Source organism: Prosopis cineraria, unplaced genomic scaffold, assembly GCF_029017545.1.
Source record: "Prosopis cineraria cultivar Desert tree isolate PC_DT_omini unplaced genomic scaffold, ASM2901754v1 PC8, whole genome shotgun sequence".
NCBI classification, from domain to species: Eukaryota; Viridiplantae; Streptophyta; class Magnoliopsida; order Fabales; family Fabaceae; genus Prosopis; species Prosopis cineraria.
In genome coordinates this window covers 28,379,274-28,395,863 of record NW_026555339.1, presented here as the reverse complement: position 1 = coordinate 28,395,863, position 16,590 = coordinate 28,379,274, and the positions used below count along the sequence as shown (strand labels likewise).

At 34.0% G+C, this 16,590-nt stretch overlaps 1 protein-coding gene across 1 annotated transcript; it reads left to right on the top strand.

The window, feature by feature from the left end:
• Positions 1-217: 217 nt before the first annotated feature.
• LOC129318551 (uncharacterized) lies at positions 218-3,008 on the top strand. The gene is made up of 2 exons (XM_054963390.1): positions 218-981; positions 2,541-3,008. Exon 1 carries the CDS (start codon positions 371-373, stop codon positions 974-976), a length of 606 nt encoding a protein of 201 aa, XP_054819365.1. The 5' UTR covers positions 218-370; the 3' UTR covers positions 977-981; positions 2,541-3,008.
• Positions 3,009-16,590: the final 13,582 nt, after the last annotated feature.

Below are 16,590 nucleotides of genomic sequence, written 5' to 3'. Positions count from 1 at the left end.
TTTTATTTTTTAGTGGTTTAATTTCATAACATTATGGATTACTTTTTCCCTTTCTTTTTTCAGTGGCCTCTTGGTTTATAGGGCTGGTTTTCAGATTTAAAAATAATTAAAAGAAAATCTTAAACAACGGTACAAAATGGTGTTTTGTTTTTGTTTTTTAAACCATTTCCTATGAAGCTGTGCGTTTAGTTTAATGTGGTCAGACGCCAAACCTAATCTCCATTTCCATTACGCAGTCTTCACGCTTCAGTAGGGTTTAAGCTCGATGGTCTCGGGCAGTTTGTTCACAATGTGCACCCTGGTTTCAATGGTTCAATCTGATGAATTTGCCGTATGAGATTTCAGATATCGTAGTCAAATTCTCCGAAAGATGAGGCATTTGCGATTCATACGTATTTCACATCTTCGCAAATCTCTAGGTCAAAACCCCAGCTTCAATCCTCCGGCAATTTCAACACCAATTAACTTTCCGGATCGACAATCGAAAATCCAATATGTTTCGAGTTTCACGCGTTATTACACTACTCCTTCACAAGATTCAAAGCCTGTCCAATCCGAGAAGGTCTCAGCCATTGTGGACGAGCTCATGGGTCTCAGTTTGCTTGAAGTAATGGACCTTGTTGAAGTTATGAGGGAGAAAAGGGGCGTCAACGAGCTCCCTCTCATGATGGTGATGATGCCCGGAATGGGAGTCGCTAGCCTGAAGGGTGCGGCGAAGGGTGGTGGTCCCAAGGGAGGAGGAGAAGAGAAGAAGGCGGAAAAGACGGCGTTTGATGTGAAGCTTGAAGGATTTGATGCCGCTGCGAAGATCAAGGTGATTAAAGAAGTGAGGACGATTACCAGTCTGGGTTTGAAGGAGGCCAAGGATTTGGTGGAGAAGGCGCCGACCCTTTTGAAGAAAGGTATAACGAAAGAGGAAGCAGAAACGATTATTGCCAAGATGAAGGAGGCTGGTGCGAAAGTAACAATGGAATAAGATAGGTAATTGCATCTTAATGATAAGTAGTCGTTCTCTGTTTTTCTTCGTATGACACATTTTCACACATATTTGGGTTGCTACATTGGCCCCGCATCCATCTTCAAGCTATAATTTGTGTATGTTGAATGGCTTATGAATTGGTTCCAGGAATGATGAGAACACAAGTGATTGTCTTTGAATTCTTTCTACCGTCTTCATTATTTCTTGTTTAAGAAAAGTGATCCTGAGATGTAAGATGGAGTACAAAATCTTACGCTTGAAAGAGCAAGAAATCTTGCAGAAAATTAAACCATACTGTGATGCTGACATCATTAAGTATAATATGTTGACACCCTAAACTCCTTTTTGAAATTCTACAGAGAATAGCATTGCTAGTTAGTTCCTCTGTTCACCAAAATTTATGTAGATTCATGTTTATGTATTCACCTAGCCTTGTTAGCTCCCTAGTGAAGTCTGACTTGAATAATAGGAGCGTTTGAAGGGAGAATTTGTCACTGTCCTATCAGTTAAAGGCAGGTTCATTGAAAGAAGTTTTAGGACTATCAATATAGTTGTTATCTTAATAAAGAATAAATGAATAATGTGAAGATATTAAAAAGATCTATCATCTTTGCTAGAATCCTGTTCTTTAATTGCTTCGTACACTAAGTTGTACTGTTTTCCGCCTTTGACAAAATGCAGTAGGTGAACCAAACCCGTCCCAAGCACTGTCTATTTATTTTTCTTGTAAAATTTGTTCCCAAGTTTGGAGGAAAGGGAAATAATGCCAGTCAAAGTAAAACGAAGGAATTTCATGAAGTCTCTCTTTCTTTAATTTTGGCATCACTGTGAAACATGGTTGAGTTATATCAAATTATTATTGATAGATGATAGTTAAATGCTCTTGTATCTAATCTACAAACTGACTACCCATTTTTCTAGCTATATCATTAGGGAGCCTTGTATGCTTCCTAGTGAATTATCTTACTGAGCAACAGGAGCTTTAAAAGGGAGTTTTTGTCACCATCCTATCAGCTAAAGGCAGTCCAATTCATTGACTGCAGTTTTAGATGAATCAATCCCATCTCAAGCTCTGTATTATTCTTATATGTGTTATGTTTCTTCTAAACTTGATTCCTGTGAAGTTAGGAAGGAGAAAAGAGAAATAATGCCAAGCAAAGTAAAAGGAAGAAAGTTCATGATGCTCTCTCTTTCCTTTATTTGGCATCACATAAACTCTGGAGGGGGCAAACAGTGTTGAGTTATATCAAATTATTATTATTGATGGATGATAGTTACTATTGCTTATTGCTCTTATTTCTGACACTAGAGCATGGTAGAAAGGTTCCATTAGATGATGGAGAAGGGGGTGTCAACTTTACTGACAAAACACAAAACAGGGTTGAGTTGTGTCAGAATTATCATTGATAGATGAAAGTTGTTATTGCTTGATGTGTTCATATCTGACATTATCACTTAGACTGTGTATCAAGTAAATATTTACCTAGTAAGCAGCCGCAATAATTTATTTCATTTCAATTTTTAAATTTGTGTTAATTTTGGCCTTCTTTTGTTGTATCAGGCGACAGAGCTAGTGCCTCACACTGGGGTTCAGTTTGGACATGATGATGTGAAGTCCATAGAACTGTGCAGAGCCACTTTCATTATCTCATTGGTCTTTCTCGTTTACAAGGCTTCTTTTTTCTTGAATGTTCTTAATCATTTTTTAAGCAATGTTGTAGAATGGGATTTGATGGTGGAATCATTTTTCAAACTGCCATACCCTTGATACCATTAGTGGAGTTTTAGATTCAGGGGATTGTTCATTTCTTTACCATAAGTCCATATCCTCAATCATGTTTAAATTGTTGGGCAGCGAGAATCATGTTTTTGTTTCTTAAATTGCTTTTTTTTTTTTTTTGAATTAGAGAAGTGGGCACTGATGGATTAGGTTACAAGTGGGATTGAGCCCGTGACTTTAGTTATAAGGAAGTTTACATGTTATTGGGCTACAATTCAATTAATATTTTTTATTTGCTTTGTGCACCAAGTTATGCTGTTTTATCCCTTTTTAGAGACATTTAAGGCCCATTGAAATGGTGTTTTGACAAATAAAATACAATCCCTATAAACTTCTCTGATATTATCAAGCAACAAACTTATTTATGATGAGTGAAACTCTATTGTATTGGAATTTGGATTAAGAAATATACTAAATTTGAAGGAAGGAATTTTTCTTTTTGTTTTAAAAAGTGAGTGTAAATAAAGTGATGTGAAAATATATAATCAATCCAGCTGATATTAGGAAATAATATACATGTCTAAAATTTATAAATAAATAAACATGTTTAATCGGAAATAATAACAGCTGATTTTTTAAAATTTCAAACTTGTATACTTTATTTTGTTCAATGTAACCTCCTTAATTCCTAACTTGACTGCAAAATAGAAAATGAAAATTCTATGGCCATTATTTTCTTTTAGATAAAAGATGACTTTTTTTGGGTATACATAAAAGAAGACATTTTGATAAGAGGATTTCAACCATTTCCTTAAAAAAGGACTTATCCTTAATTAACTTTTTAAAGCTTTTTCCCTAAAAAAGGTTAGTGCTATATTTCATCTCTAAAGAAAGTTTTCTTAGGAGAATGACATATGAGGACCAAAGGAATGTGGTATTGATATATAAATATCATGAAATGAGCTAAAATGTTTTTTTTTTTTTAGGAAAAGTCCAATATATATATATATATATATATATAGAATTGTTTGAAAAGACCTCTTTGGGAGGCAAATTGTATTGAGAGACCAAGACAAATTGAAGGATCAAGACCAAAATGCCCCAGTGCTTATAACCTTGCCCCTAAAGCCATACCCTTGCACACCAACCTTATGACTTTGTACCTCAAGCATATACCATATCACCCTACGCTTATAACCTTACACCTAAAGTCTATCACCCTGCACCTTGTACTTTAAACCTATACCCTTACACTTCAAGCCTATAAGCTTGCACCCAAAGCTTATTTATTACCTTGCATTTTACACTCCAAGACTATAAGCTTTCCCATAAAGCCTATAATTTTGCACCTAAGGCTACACATCAACCAAACCAAGTTGGGTTTATGATCAACCTAAGATTCAGTATGAGTATGCTTTAGGCTACACTTTGTATAACATCTTAAATTTTAATCCTTAGATTATTAAGAAATTAATTAAGTTTAATTATGGTAATGGAGTGATTTGATGTGGTGTGTGGCCAGGGAGGTCTAATAAATGTATTCGATTGTGTTTTTAGCCCTAATTATGGGTTTAAAGTGAAGTCGAGCCACCCAAGCATCGAAAGGAGGAGTAAACATGAAGGAAGTATCTTTGTGCCGTATACCATGGCATACAACATGTCTGCCGCGGCGCACAGATAACAAAGCAGTAAGGACCTCTTTGTGCCATCTGCTGTAATGCATGCTGCTTGCGCCACGGTGCACAACCAACATTTCTATTAAATTGGTCGTGAACAGATTGAAAATTAGAGAAGAGAAAAGGAAGAAAACGAAGAGCAAGCGGGAAGCTCTGTTAGGGTTCGCATTTAGAAGGTATTTAGGACATTCTAAGATAAGTATCATATACTCAATTTCTCCCTCTCTCTTTCATTTTAATGGGGGATTAGAATTAGGGTTTGAGTTAAGATGCTGATTTTTGGTTCATATAGGTTATGGGTCTAAACCTGTTGACTTTAATGGAGTTAATGGGTGTTGTTTAAAGTATTTAAACCTAGAAATGATGAGTTTTGACATCTTAGATTGGTTAGCCTTATTAATGTCTAAAAATAGAATTAATGAAGGTTGTTGGAGGAGTTGCAATGTCATTAATAGAAGTTTAATGACTCATTAATGTTATTGGGAACTAAAGAGAGTTTATAAACCTAATGGATAAGCCCAAAGGTAAAAATTAAGGATGTTGGGTGTTGTAGAAATGAAAATGCGAGAGTTGAAATTGTGCTCTTAACAATTTGTTGAAGTTTAGAATTGATTGATTGTAGATTGGGCATTTGGACACCATTTTAGCTTGGGAAATCAAGCTTGAAAGCTAATTATTGAGGGGTAAACCTTTTGACCTCTCAAAGGTTTGAGGTAATCGGGGGAACCCTATTTTAGGTAGTTGCTTATTAATTGCATTGCTAAATGAAATGTGGTTGTTTGTGTGTATATTGGTGATTGTGAATGTGTAAGCATGCTATGAATTCATGGGATTGTGTAATGGCTTTAATTTGAACTAAAGATGCAAAAGTGATCTTGAAATGAATTTCAAATTACAATGTAGTATGAAAATGAGTAATTGATAATGAGTATGATAAAGATGAATGTGTTAAGGTTGAAAATTTTCTCTCTCTGTATGTCTGTGTGATAAAGGTGAAAATAATGATTGATACTCACTTGGGTAGCGCATGGTCGTGAACCCAATGTGTTGATATTGAAAATGGATAAACGAAATTGTGAAGGTGAGTGGGTATCGTACATTGCATGATTAGTTGGCGAGAGTTCGCTTAGGGAGATGAGTAATTAAAATCCATAAGGTATTTTTGGCTACCTTTTGGTGCACGAGGGTATAACCTTGTTCCATAGTTTGTTAAAGAACTAGAACTTAGTGATCTCCATCAAGTTATCAAGGAGATTAGCTTAGGGTATACGACACCCTAAAGATTCTATAGTAGGGGAAACTATGGTCCGAGAGTGAGTCAAGTGATCTTTAGTTGGATCACACCTCACAATTGGTGAGCTTGGGTAGTCTAGTCACACGAATGGAGCCCTATTCGATGTTATAGCCCTCAAGTTCAATCAGAGGAAATAAGGAGGGTATAAAGATAGTTGATTATGCATTTGTGATTATATGACGTGTCATATAATTAAGTTATGGCAAGTCGTGTTAATATATCAGATTATGGTCACATGTCTGTGTGTCTTATGGTAATGTACCTTGTGATTGAATTAAAAATGAATTAATCAAGAAATGATAAGTTGTGATTCATGTGTTAGTACGTGTTTTAGGAAAATCAATTTCAAACTTATGTGTTTATTCAATTAATATGCAATTGCATAGGGTAAGCTTACCTTGGTTACTGAGTAGCTAGATTCTCCCATCTTCTTTAACATTTTACAGGCTCTAAATCTGGTATAGTGAGGGAAAAACTCTAGAGGTTTACGAATCTGAGTATTCTTAGTGTATGCCTCTATGATTTATTTATTTTGTGTAATAGACTTAATATTGCTAATTAGGATGCATTTTGTTTACACTTGCACTATGTAGTTGTTTGTGATGTCTAGAACTTATTTTGGGCCCTGAGTTGTTATTTATGATAAATTGTAAATGTTGATAGTGCAAGTGTATGAATGTTCATTTGATTACAATGGTGAATATTATTTTGAAATGCAATGCTAAAACCTTCCCTTTCTATTTTTGATATTAAAGGGTTTGACGAGTGAAATTTTGATATAGTGGTAAATTTGTGCATGTGGTATGTTGTACAAGTAGTCTTAGGTTCAATGAATATGGTTTGGGTGTTAGGAAAAGTTTTTGGCATTAGTATAGGGTTTTGGACACCCTTTTTGTTGTTAAAGTTGAGAAAAGTGGTGAAAATGTGTTTGGGTGTCTAACTTCCTAGTGTGACATGATTTAGAAGTAAAACCTATGCCAATAGCTGGCTTACAAAAAAAGTTTTCTGTAAACATTTAGATCATCTCATTCAAACATTGGATGGAGAAATAGGGCACACTCAAAGTTGCCCGAATTTTGCTATCAAATGACAACATAATTTGCTATTATAAGCATGCAACACGTCGTGGCGCATTGCACAGATAGTGATAAGCTGTGGCACATTGCTTTATTTTTAGCAACTTGAGAATTTTCAATTGTTTTCAACTCCTTTCACTCCTTTAAGGTATTCCACGCTTCCATAACACTATTTACTCTAATTAAAGATTAAATGTATGGTTTTAACTCATTTCAAATGAAAAACTTAGTAATTTCTTTATGGGTTAATCCTTTAATTACCTTAGATTTGAAATGTTAATTGTGATTAGATAAAATGGGATATTATAACTTGCTATCAAATCTTACACTTTATAATCCATAAACTAGTGTAGTCTGGAAGAACCGAATATCAGACTGGACTAGGTTTGGTCTCCAGACTAGTTTACCAAACCAATAATTTTTTAGTCAAGGTTGATCATTTGAAAATGTAAAAGATGAAGATGCTTGTATAGTTTCAGAAAAAGCCATGGATCAATGTTATTCAACACTACATGGTAAAAAAAATATTGTTCAACACTAATTAACAAAAGAAATTGTAACAACTACAAACTAATAACAATGCCCCCTCTTACAAATTGACCTTATCCACTCAAGAAAATAATTTTTATATTGATGAAATAAAAGTTAAGAAGCACAAAATAATTTCTAGAGGCAACTCAATGGCATCTTCAACACAAATTGACATTGAATCAATGGCAAGGAAGGATGAAGAAGCTGTGAACGTCTAAATGATAGATCAATGATAAAGGAGGGAGAAGAAACTTTGATCAATGGCAAGAAGAAGGAAGAATCACATATTGACGGTGAGGAGGAAGAAGAAGCATAAATCACTTATGAGAAGGAAGAAACAAACTAGATCTAACAATATGAAGGTAGATTGATGCTGGCTTCTTTGGTTGTCAATGGTGATGATGCCTAAAACGAAGGACAGGGAGGAGAAAGGAAGACGATCGATAATGATACTACTCTTTGCGTCTATGATGCCTTTGCAATGATAGCAGGAAGGAGAATATTAGATTAGAGGAAAGAGGGAAATTTTGTTAGTTTTGGGGAAGTAAGAAATAAGAAAGGATAGCTAAGGATGAGGGTGAGGGTCCTTATATTTTTTTATATTAATTATCGAGTTAGATAGACCATCTAGTTAGAGAAGTTAGTCTGGCGATCAGTTTGACCCGATGATATAACCCCCAGTCTGGTTGACCTAATCTTTCATTGAGTTTACTTATTTTGCACCATATTAGACCAAGTTCAATCATATCATACTAAGTTGGACCAAGTCACTGGGTTCATGAACATCCCTATTTGCATCCAATTCCATTAGCTAGATTATTGAGTAAGTTTTATGTGGCCGCTTAAATCACTTTAATTAAACATCGGATGGAGAAACGACATATGCTAGAAGTTGGTTTGGTGTCTTATTATGACAACATATTTTCTCGTGGCTTATGGTGCTCACATTACGGCACATGGCATAGCATGAGCTTTAGCTATCTAAGTCATACATCATAGTGGATGACACTTCAGCTGTAGCATAAGACTCCTTTTTGGAATAAATTATTGTTTTACCCCCATTTTTAATTATATCTTTTTGAATTTGTCCTTATACTTTCCAAAGGTGTTTAACTTTGATTTTTGACGTGTGTTGAGCTTAACCTATGCTTCCAAAAAGGGTTTTTAATGGAATCCCAATTTTCAATGATTTTAAATTATTTTTTAACTCTTATTTCTATTGTAATGAGTCATTGGGATTATTGGGTCCTTAATAGTCATTATGAAGTGATATATATGGTATGTCTTGATAATGTCAAGTTAGACATTATAGGTTTAAAGGTGTTCAATTTTGTGATATGATATTATTTTGAAATGAAACTTATACTAATAGTTATATAACTACTTAATCTATTTGTGAGCTTCTGAATTACCTCAATCGAATGGCAGATTTGGATTTTGTACATGTCGAAAGTTAGTCTTGGGTGCTATCATGACAACATTTTTGTTGTCATAAAATCTATGCAATGCACTGTGGTACATGGTATTGACTTTGCATTATTGGCCCTGACACATCTGATGTATACTGTGGTGGATATCCTTTGTGTAATCTGCACTAGCAGATGTGCCTAATGGGTGTTTCTTGATCCATTTTGGGTTTTTTATGATATTTATCAATTCTAAAAGGTTTTCAAGCTTCCATATTGTTTTTTGCTTTGATTTAGAGTAGTTTTACCTTGACTTGAGGTTGATTTGAATTATAAACTTTGGAATCCCAATTTTCAACATTGTTTAAATAAATTGTACTTTGAAACTTTTTTACCATAGTAGCTCTTTCTTGTCTTAATGTATTCTTTTCTACTTTGATTGAACTTGTTTAACTTGGTTTAATACCTTTCTATTATGGTAGAAACTTTTCTACCATGGTAAAGTTACTTGCTTAGTTTTTAATGTTATAAATTAAATTCTTTTATGGTAAACTTTCAAATCTAGTTTTTTTCTCCTTCTATGGTTAGTTGTTTTCTAACTATTGTGAAGCATTTTTACCATTGAAAGAGTTAGTTGATGGCTTTACTCTTAATTATTATGGTGGAATATCTTCAATTATGTGTTGGTGGGAGAGATTTACATGCGAGCACCAAGTTGTGACAATCACTCAAGTTTAGGGAAATTTCTCCAAGTTTAGCCCTTCTACTTAAGAAAAACCTTTCCTTAAGTATCTCTCAAAAGAATTTGAGCAATAAAAGCTTATAAAACTCTTTCAAAAAGTAAATGAATACACTAAAAGTTTAAATAGCGTTGGAGAGCTTTTTCACTAAAAATTTAACGAATTCATTACTAACCAACTTAAATGAGGTTCCATTTATAGTTTTAGAAGACTTCTAGCCATTAGAAATAGCAACATAGGCATTATATATGATGCAACATGTAAGGACACTTTTCAAGAAAAAACATTTTATTGCAGAAGCGATAAATGCATGTTAGTATACTGGACAACATGGTAACTGGTAAAAGTTCAAAGTTATGGGTTCTAGTTAGTATCCTAAAGGCTTAAGGTTGGCTAGACAACACACAAATTGGTATGGCTAAGAGGAGAGCAAAATAAAACAACTTGATGTCTCTCTCGACAGGGCTCTATTTGAGTGATTAGTGTACTATTAAAGGTTCTTGAGACAATGCTCAACTGGACTACCATGATGTTGCTGGGAAGGTGTGCTAACAGAAGCTATAGCGTGCTATTTGAAGATTTGGTTGAAAATGAAGATAGCATGCTGTGTGGATGACAAAGCACCAATCTTTATGTCCTCCTTATTCCTCTAGTTAAGATCATGGACTCTGATAGATGAATAGACAGATCATGTGAGTGGGCTTCTTAGTTCTCCATTAAATTATTAAACATTTTAAAATAAAATCAGTTGAAGATAATTGTTTATTTAGTAGTAACTTTTGTCATTTATTTGAAAGAGAGAAAGGAAAGATAGGAAAAAAAGATTTGCTCAATTTTAAATATTTATAAGATTATATTTTTAAAATAAACTCCTAAATAGTGGCTAACTTAAATTTTGTTATTCTTTTAATAATAATTTATTTATTTATTTATAAGATGTTATATTTTCCTAATTTTTCTCTTTTTATTTTTCTTCTTTTTAAACAATTGAAAGTTTTAGATAAAATTAAATGAACCAATTTTTTACTTCTATTCTTTTCAATTTTTCTACATTTCATTCTATTATTTTATATTTATATTTTTTAAATTTTTAAGTAAAACTGGATAAAATAAGTTGTTCATAGAAATAATAGTAGAAAAAGTGAGAAATTTTGATGCATAGTGATTAACTAATTTGAGAAGAGATAAAAAATGGTAGACAATTTATGCATAAAGAAAAAAGAAAAAATGACACTAAAATCCCTCCAAATTATGTAAATGACAATTCGGTCTCTTGAAATGCTGTAATACTAATGAAGTCCCTGAAGACCTCTTTGTCAATAAATTTTTAAGGAAAAGATTATTTTACCCTCATTGACAAATTATAATTTCTTGTTCAATTCTTGCAATTCTTTAAAGAAAAGTTGTGATTCTTTAAATAAAAGTTGTGAATGGAGTTTGTTATTTTGAGACTTGTTTTTCAATAATAGAAATGATACATGACAAATTGTGATTTTTTGTCCAATTCTTGCAATTCACAAAATAAAAGTTGTTATTCCTTAAAAAGAAGTTGTGATTGGGGCTTATTTTTCAATAACAAAAATTACACTTGACAAGTTATGATTTGTTATTCAACTCTTGCGATTTACAAAACAAAAGTTGTAATTCTTTAAACAAAAGTTATGATTGGGCCTTGTTATTTTTAATAAGGGTAAAATGGTCTTTTTTTTAAAAAAGTTATTGACAAAGAGGTTGTAACATCCTAAATTTTAATCCAGAAAAACTAGTTACTAATCATGGGTAAATTAGTAGTTAGTAGATTGATTATAGTTTGGATGTCAAGTTGATCATTTGTGTTGATTGGATATTGTATTAATAAGATTGAAGGGTAGAACGAAATTCGGGACATAACGCACAAGCACAAGTGAGATTGGCCTCACTGGGCCACGGGCCACGGCAGAAGCTGTATGTGCTATGACGCATTGTGTAGGAATCACTAAAGCTAATATGAATAGCTCATGAAATTAGAAGGAAAAGAGTGAAAAATGCATCTGAAGGGGTGGAGAAGCTCAACTCTGTTAGGGCAAGCAATATCTAGCACTTGGGAGTTTAATTCGCTTAGTGACTTGTCGGATAAGTATCGCGCAATCCTAAGCTTCATTTCTACCCCATTTTCATTGAATTTCATTGGTTGAGAAATTAAATCAGGAAGTTTTAAGGTGTTGTAATCTGAAAGAAAGGTTTAAAAAGAACTATCGAATACGAAACTAAAGTTTTATGACTAGTCTGAAGTTAAATGGTTGAGCTTTGTGAGTTTAAGCTTAAAATAGCCAAAAAGTTAAGTTAAAATGGTGAAATTTGATGAATAAATGAGTTAGGAGGTTGTTATAATTATTTGAATAGCCTATAGGGCTATTAACTATAGATAATGGATGTATAAATTTCAAAGGTGTTAATTGGACCATTTTATGTGTTAAGGGATTTAGCTTAGATAATCAATGCTTATGTGGAATGTTGAGAATTGACTGAGGGACACTTTGTTGTGTAGATTAAGCACCTATGGCGTTGCTCGTGAGAATCTACACACTTAGGAATTCATAGTGGTTGGTAACCCTTAGTAACAAGGGTTAAAGGTAACTGAAGTAACCCTTTTACTTGTTTGTTTGTGAAATTGTTTACAAGTATTTTTATATAACTATGTGCATTATATTGTGAACTAATAGAGTAGCAGCATTGTAAAAGAATATGCTTGTGGGTGAGTGAGTATTGATTGAAATGAATTTAAAGTGGCATGTGCATTGACATGCATCGCATCCGCAAGACCATAAAGAGGTCCAGGAAGTCCTAATGATCTAAAGTATAGAGCTTGACTCCACCCACGACAAATCTAGGATATGGAATGATCTATGAGGTTACCCTATACTAGGGTAGGGGGTCATGGTCTTACTCTATATAAGGCTAAGAAGTCCTGATGATCCAGAGCATAGAGTTTAACTCTGCCATGACGGACCTAGGAGACCACCTATACCTAAAGAGGATTACTTGGTTTGAGCAGTGGTATGGTGGGCCCTATTCCATATGACTGGAAGTCTTGATCCAAGCATAGAGATTACTCTGCTAGGTGAAACCAATAATGCATTATCATGAGCATGATGAGATTGATGAGAATGAATTCCTATCTATGCATATGATATTGCTTTTACTAAAACACATGTTACTTTATCTATTGTACATGATTTTGCTTGCTAACCGGTAATTAGAGTTACCTTCAAGTTACTAGGATGTATGTCTTACTCCGTTACCTTTATACATAGGTGAAGAGAGTACAAGAAGGTCAAGAAAGAAGCAAGGAAAGAGTAGCCTCATTTAGTAGTGGTATAACTACTATATGTATAAATGAATGTATAAAGTTGTATATAGAGTTTGTGTTGCCAACTAGGATGCATAAGTGAATGTGTATATGAATTGTGTTGTGAAAATTTACTTGTATATATATATATGATGTTACATCTCACTGACGGTACCTCAGTGAGTAGATATGTGGGCAGGCCTAAATGCTATTCAAATAAGTGTATGTCATTGTGTAACTTATTCCAGTTGCATTTATGTGTTGAATGTGAAATTGATTGTGATTTGTATATATATGTGAGAATTTGACATAAATAGTGAGGTGGAGCCGCATTTAGAAGAGTCGAGTATATTGTGATTCAGACCATATGGTGAGGCGGAGCCATATATTGAAGAGTCGGAGGGTTAAAAGTGGAACAAGTCTATTTGTATATATATGGTAGATGTGTTATGCCTCATATAAGTCCACAAGTGGTTAATGTGGTATTGAGAGGTCAATTTGAGTAAATGATGTTTAGTAGTGTTAACCAGGTGTATGTGGTCCTTTTAGACTTGGTTCAAGACTCGAAGTGGTCTAATGGGACAAAGACTGAGAATTGAGCACGTAGGGTGTAAGTTTTGAAAGAAAAAGTAACTTTTTACATTTGAATGTCTAATTTTAGATCAGACTGTCAGATTGAGTCCAAATTTATTTCATTAACTAGTATATGTTGTAAGCTTCGTGTGGAAGCTTGAATCGCTTCAATCGAATGTCAGATGTGGAAATGGCATATAGTAAAAGTTCATCTTTTGAGCTATCATATGACAGTAGAAATTGCTGTCATATGAGCTGTAGCACACAGTGTGCCATGTCGCGGCACATGGCACAGACAAAAATAGAGCATGTTGCTTTGTATCACATGCTGCGATGCATATGATACAAGCCGTGGCGCATGGTCTTTTTTCGAGGTAAAGATGTGTTTTGTTGAGTCGTATGACTGCATTTGCGCTTTCGCTAGCCCTTTTATTTGAATATGTGTTTTAAGAAGTTGGAATCCCGATTTGAAAACAAATAAAGGGTTATTATTATGATATTATTATGTTTATATTTGTTGATCGTGTGATTGAGAATGGTAAAGTCAAAATTGAGTTGGGATTTTACAAAGGTCCTTAGAGACTTCATTAGTATTATAGCATTTTAAGAGATCAAATTGTCATTTATATAATTTGAAGGGATTTTATTATTATTTTTCCAAAAAAAATTGTAGACAATTTAGCGGTGTTAAGAAAAGGAAGAAAAAAGAGCAAAAGTAATAGTGATACTATACTCCAGGCCATTTACAAGCTATCTAAAGCCAAATTGAAAAGTGATATTGTTAGTTAATTGTTTTTAACTTAATGTCACCTTCTGCCTAAACGAGTGTTTCAAGAATATTTTTAGAGAAAACATAACTTTTTATCCCTGTACTTTGCTTATATTTTGCTATAAGTCCTTGTACTTTTTTTTCAGTGTTCTAGCGCCGTACACCTTCATTTTTTGGTGTTCTAGGTCCCTAAATGAACAAAGTGTAGGGATCTTGGAGGGACCTAAAACATTGAAAAATAAAAGTATAGGGTGAAACATCCGAGATTTTAAATCTAGGAATTTTTAGTGTTTAGGAGGATATAACAGTAAAAGTAAGTGAACTTTTAATTAATGATGTTTTTGGAAGACTAATGTAGCTAATGGATCATTAGATAGCCTTAGAAGAAGGCTAGATCGAAGCTTGAGTAGGCCGAACGAGTTGTTAGGAGACATATGAGTTGTTGCTTATGCCTAAAGATAGTTGAAACCACAAGAAGAGAATTACTCGACTCATGACTTGGAGTTGGTGATAGTGGTCTTTGCTTTGAAGATTTGGCAACCCTACTTGTATGGTTTAGTGTTTGGGGTATTTAGTGATCACAAGAGTTTAAAGTACTTAGTGGATCAAAAAGAACTGAATATGAGGCAATATAGGTAGATGGAATTTCTTAAGGACTACAATTTTGAGATTAAGTACCATTCAGGTAAAGTCAATGTGGTGGTTGATGCACTAAGCCGGAATACTATTCATGTCTCTCACATGATGATTTAGGAGCATTGATTGTCAGAGATGTTCTTGGATACTCAAAGGAAAGCACTATAAATAACATTATGTAATATGCACTCCACAATGGTGATTAATGAATTTTAGAAAGAATTGCGAGCTTGAGGATGAGTGTTTATTGGGAATTCATAAGGATGTTGAAGAGAGGAGAACCATAGAGTTCGAATTCAATGACAATGGTTATGTGATTTATCGTGATCGAAGCTATGTACCAAATGATGAGGAGATAAGGAAGATGATCCTAGAGGAAGCACATCGTAGTAAGTACACTATTCAACCTAAGGTCACTAAGATGTATAAGAACATGAAGCAAATGTGGTGGTGGCCAGGAATGAAGAAACATGTGACAGAGTTGATCTAACATGTCAAAAGGTTAATATTGAGTTCCAGAGATTAGGAGGTATGTTACAACTACTCAAGATTCTTGAATGGAAATAGGACAGCATATCTATGGACTTTATCACTGGCTTACCTATAACTCAAGCGGGTTATGATGCAATATAGGTGATTATGGATCACTTGACTAAGTTAGCACATTTTCTTGCGGTAAAAATAACTTATTCACTAGAAAAGTATCTTGAGGTCTATGTGCATGAGATTGTCAGATTCCATGGAATACCGAAGGACATTATCGCTGATCGTGATTTAAAGTTCACATCAAACTTCTAAAGAGTGTTGCAAAGGGAAATGGGCACTAAATTAAGGTTTAATATGGCATATCATCTACAGATAGACGGCCAGACTAAGAGGACTATTTAAATATTAGAGGATATATTGCAAGCCTATGCACTAAAGTTGAGAGGTAGTTGGGACACTCACCTACCTTTGGTGAAATTTGCTATTGGAAATTATGCCCTAGGGCCAATTATTGTACTATGCACATTGTTATTTAATGAATTTCTCTTTTGTTATCATATCAATTGCATGTTCAATATGATAACTATATCCTTAGACAAACTATAATGATTGTCTTAAATATCCTTAGTTGGTCATCTATGAGGGATCATAGATAAAACTAGACTAGTATGACTTTAATTAATTATAGAGATACAAATCAAAATTTATAAGCACTTGAAAGAGTACAAGGTGTTGGATTGACCCATTATGAGAAAGCTGCATGGTACAAGTCATAAGCTTATCTCATATGTAACTATATTACTAAGCCCTTTAACTTGAGATCATCATGAATTCCTACATGATGACCATTGAACTTTGACCTAGTCAAAAGTTACCTTTGACCGGGTGATCATAAACGTTATGATTGAGTTAATGATATTCATGCAGAGGAATATGAGTGGTCAAGATGAAATTTGTCCCTCACATTAAGTGAGAGATATTACTAGGCCCCTTGATGAGCAAGACTAAGAAAATATATGGCCATACTACAATGGAAAGGGTTTTTTCATTGCTACAGTCAATCTACTCAGAGATCGAGAAAGTAACGGTCAGGTAAAGGAGAATGACAATTTTATATCTCACACTCGACAGAAATATCGCGTGACAAAAGGAATGTGATACGGTTGCATGATAAGTTACATCAGATCATCAATCCCCATGTGAATTGGGTAGTTGTAATGTCTTGCGACAGGCCACTTATGACTTATGGGCTAATAGCGTAATTAGCCTACTACCAATTTCATATGGGCCTACAGGGTTGCATATAAGAATAGCCCAACTCGAGTTATAATGTCTAAGTTCATTAAATCTAGAATATATATCTAGATTCAATGAAT

Excerpts from the sequence above, each read along its gene's own strand:
- LOC129318551 (XM_054963390.1), top strand. The coding sequence starts at position 371 with ATGAGGCATTTGCGATTCATACGTATTTCACATCTTCGCAAATCTCTA.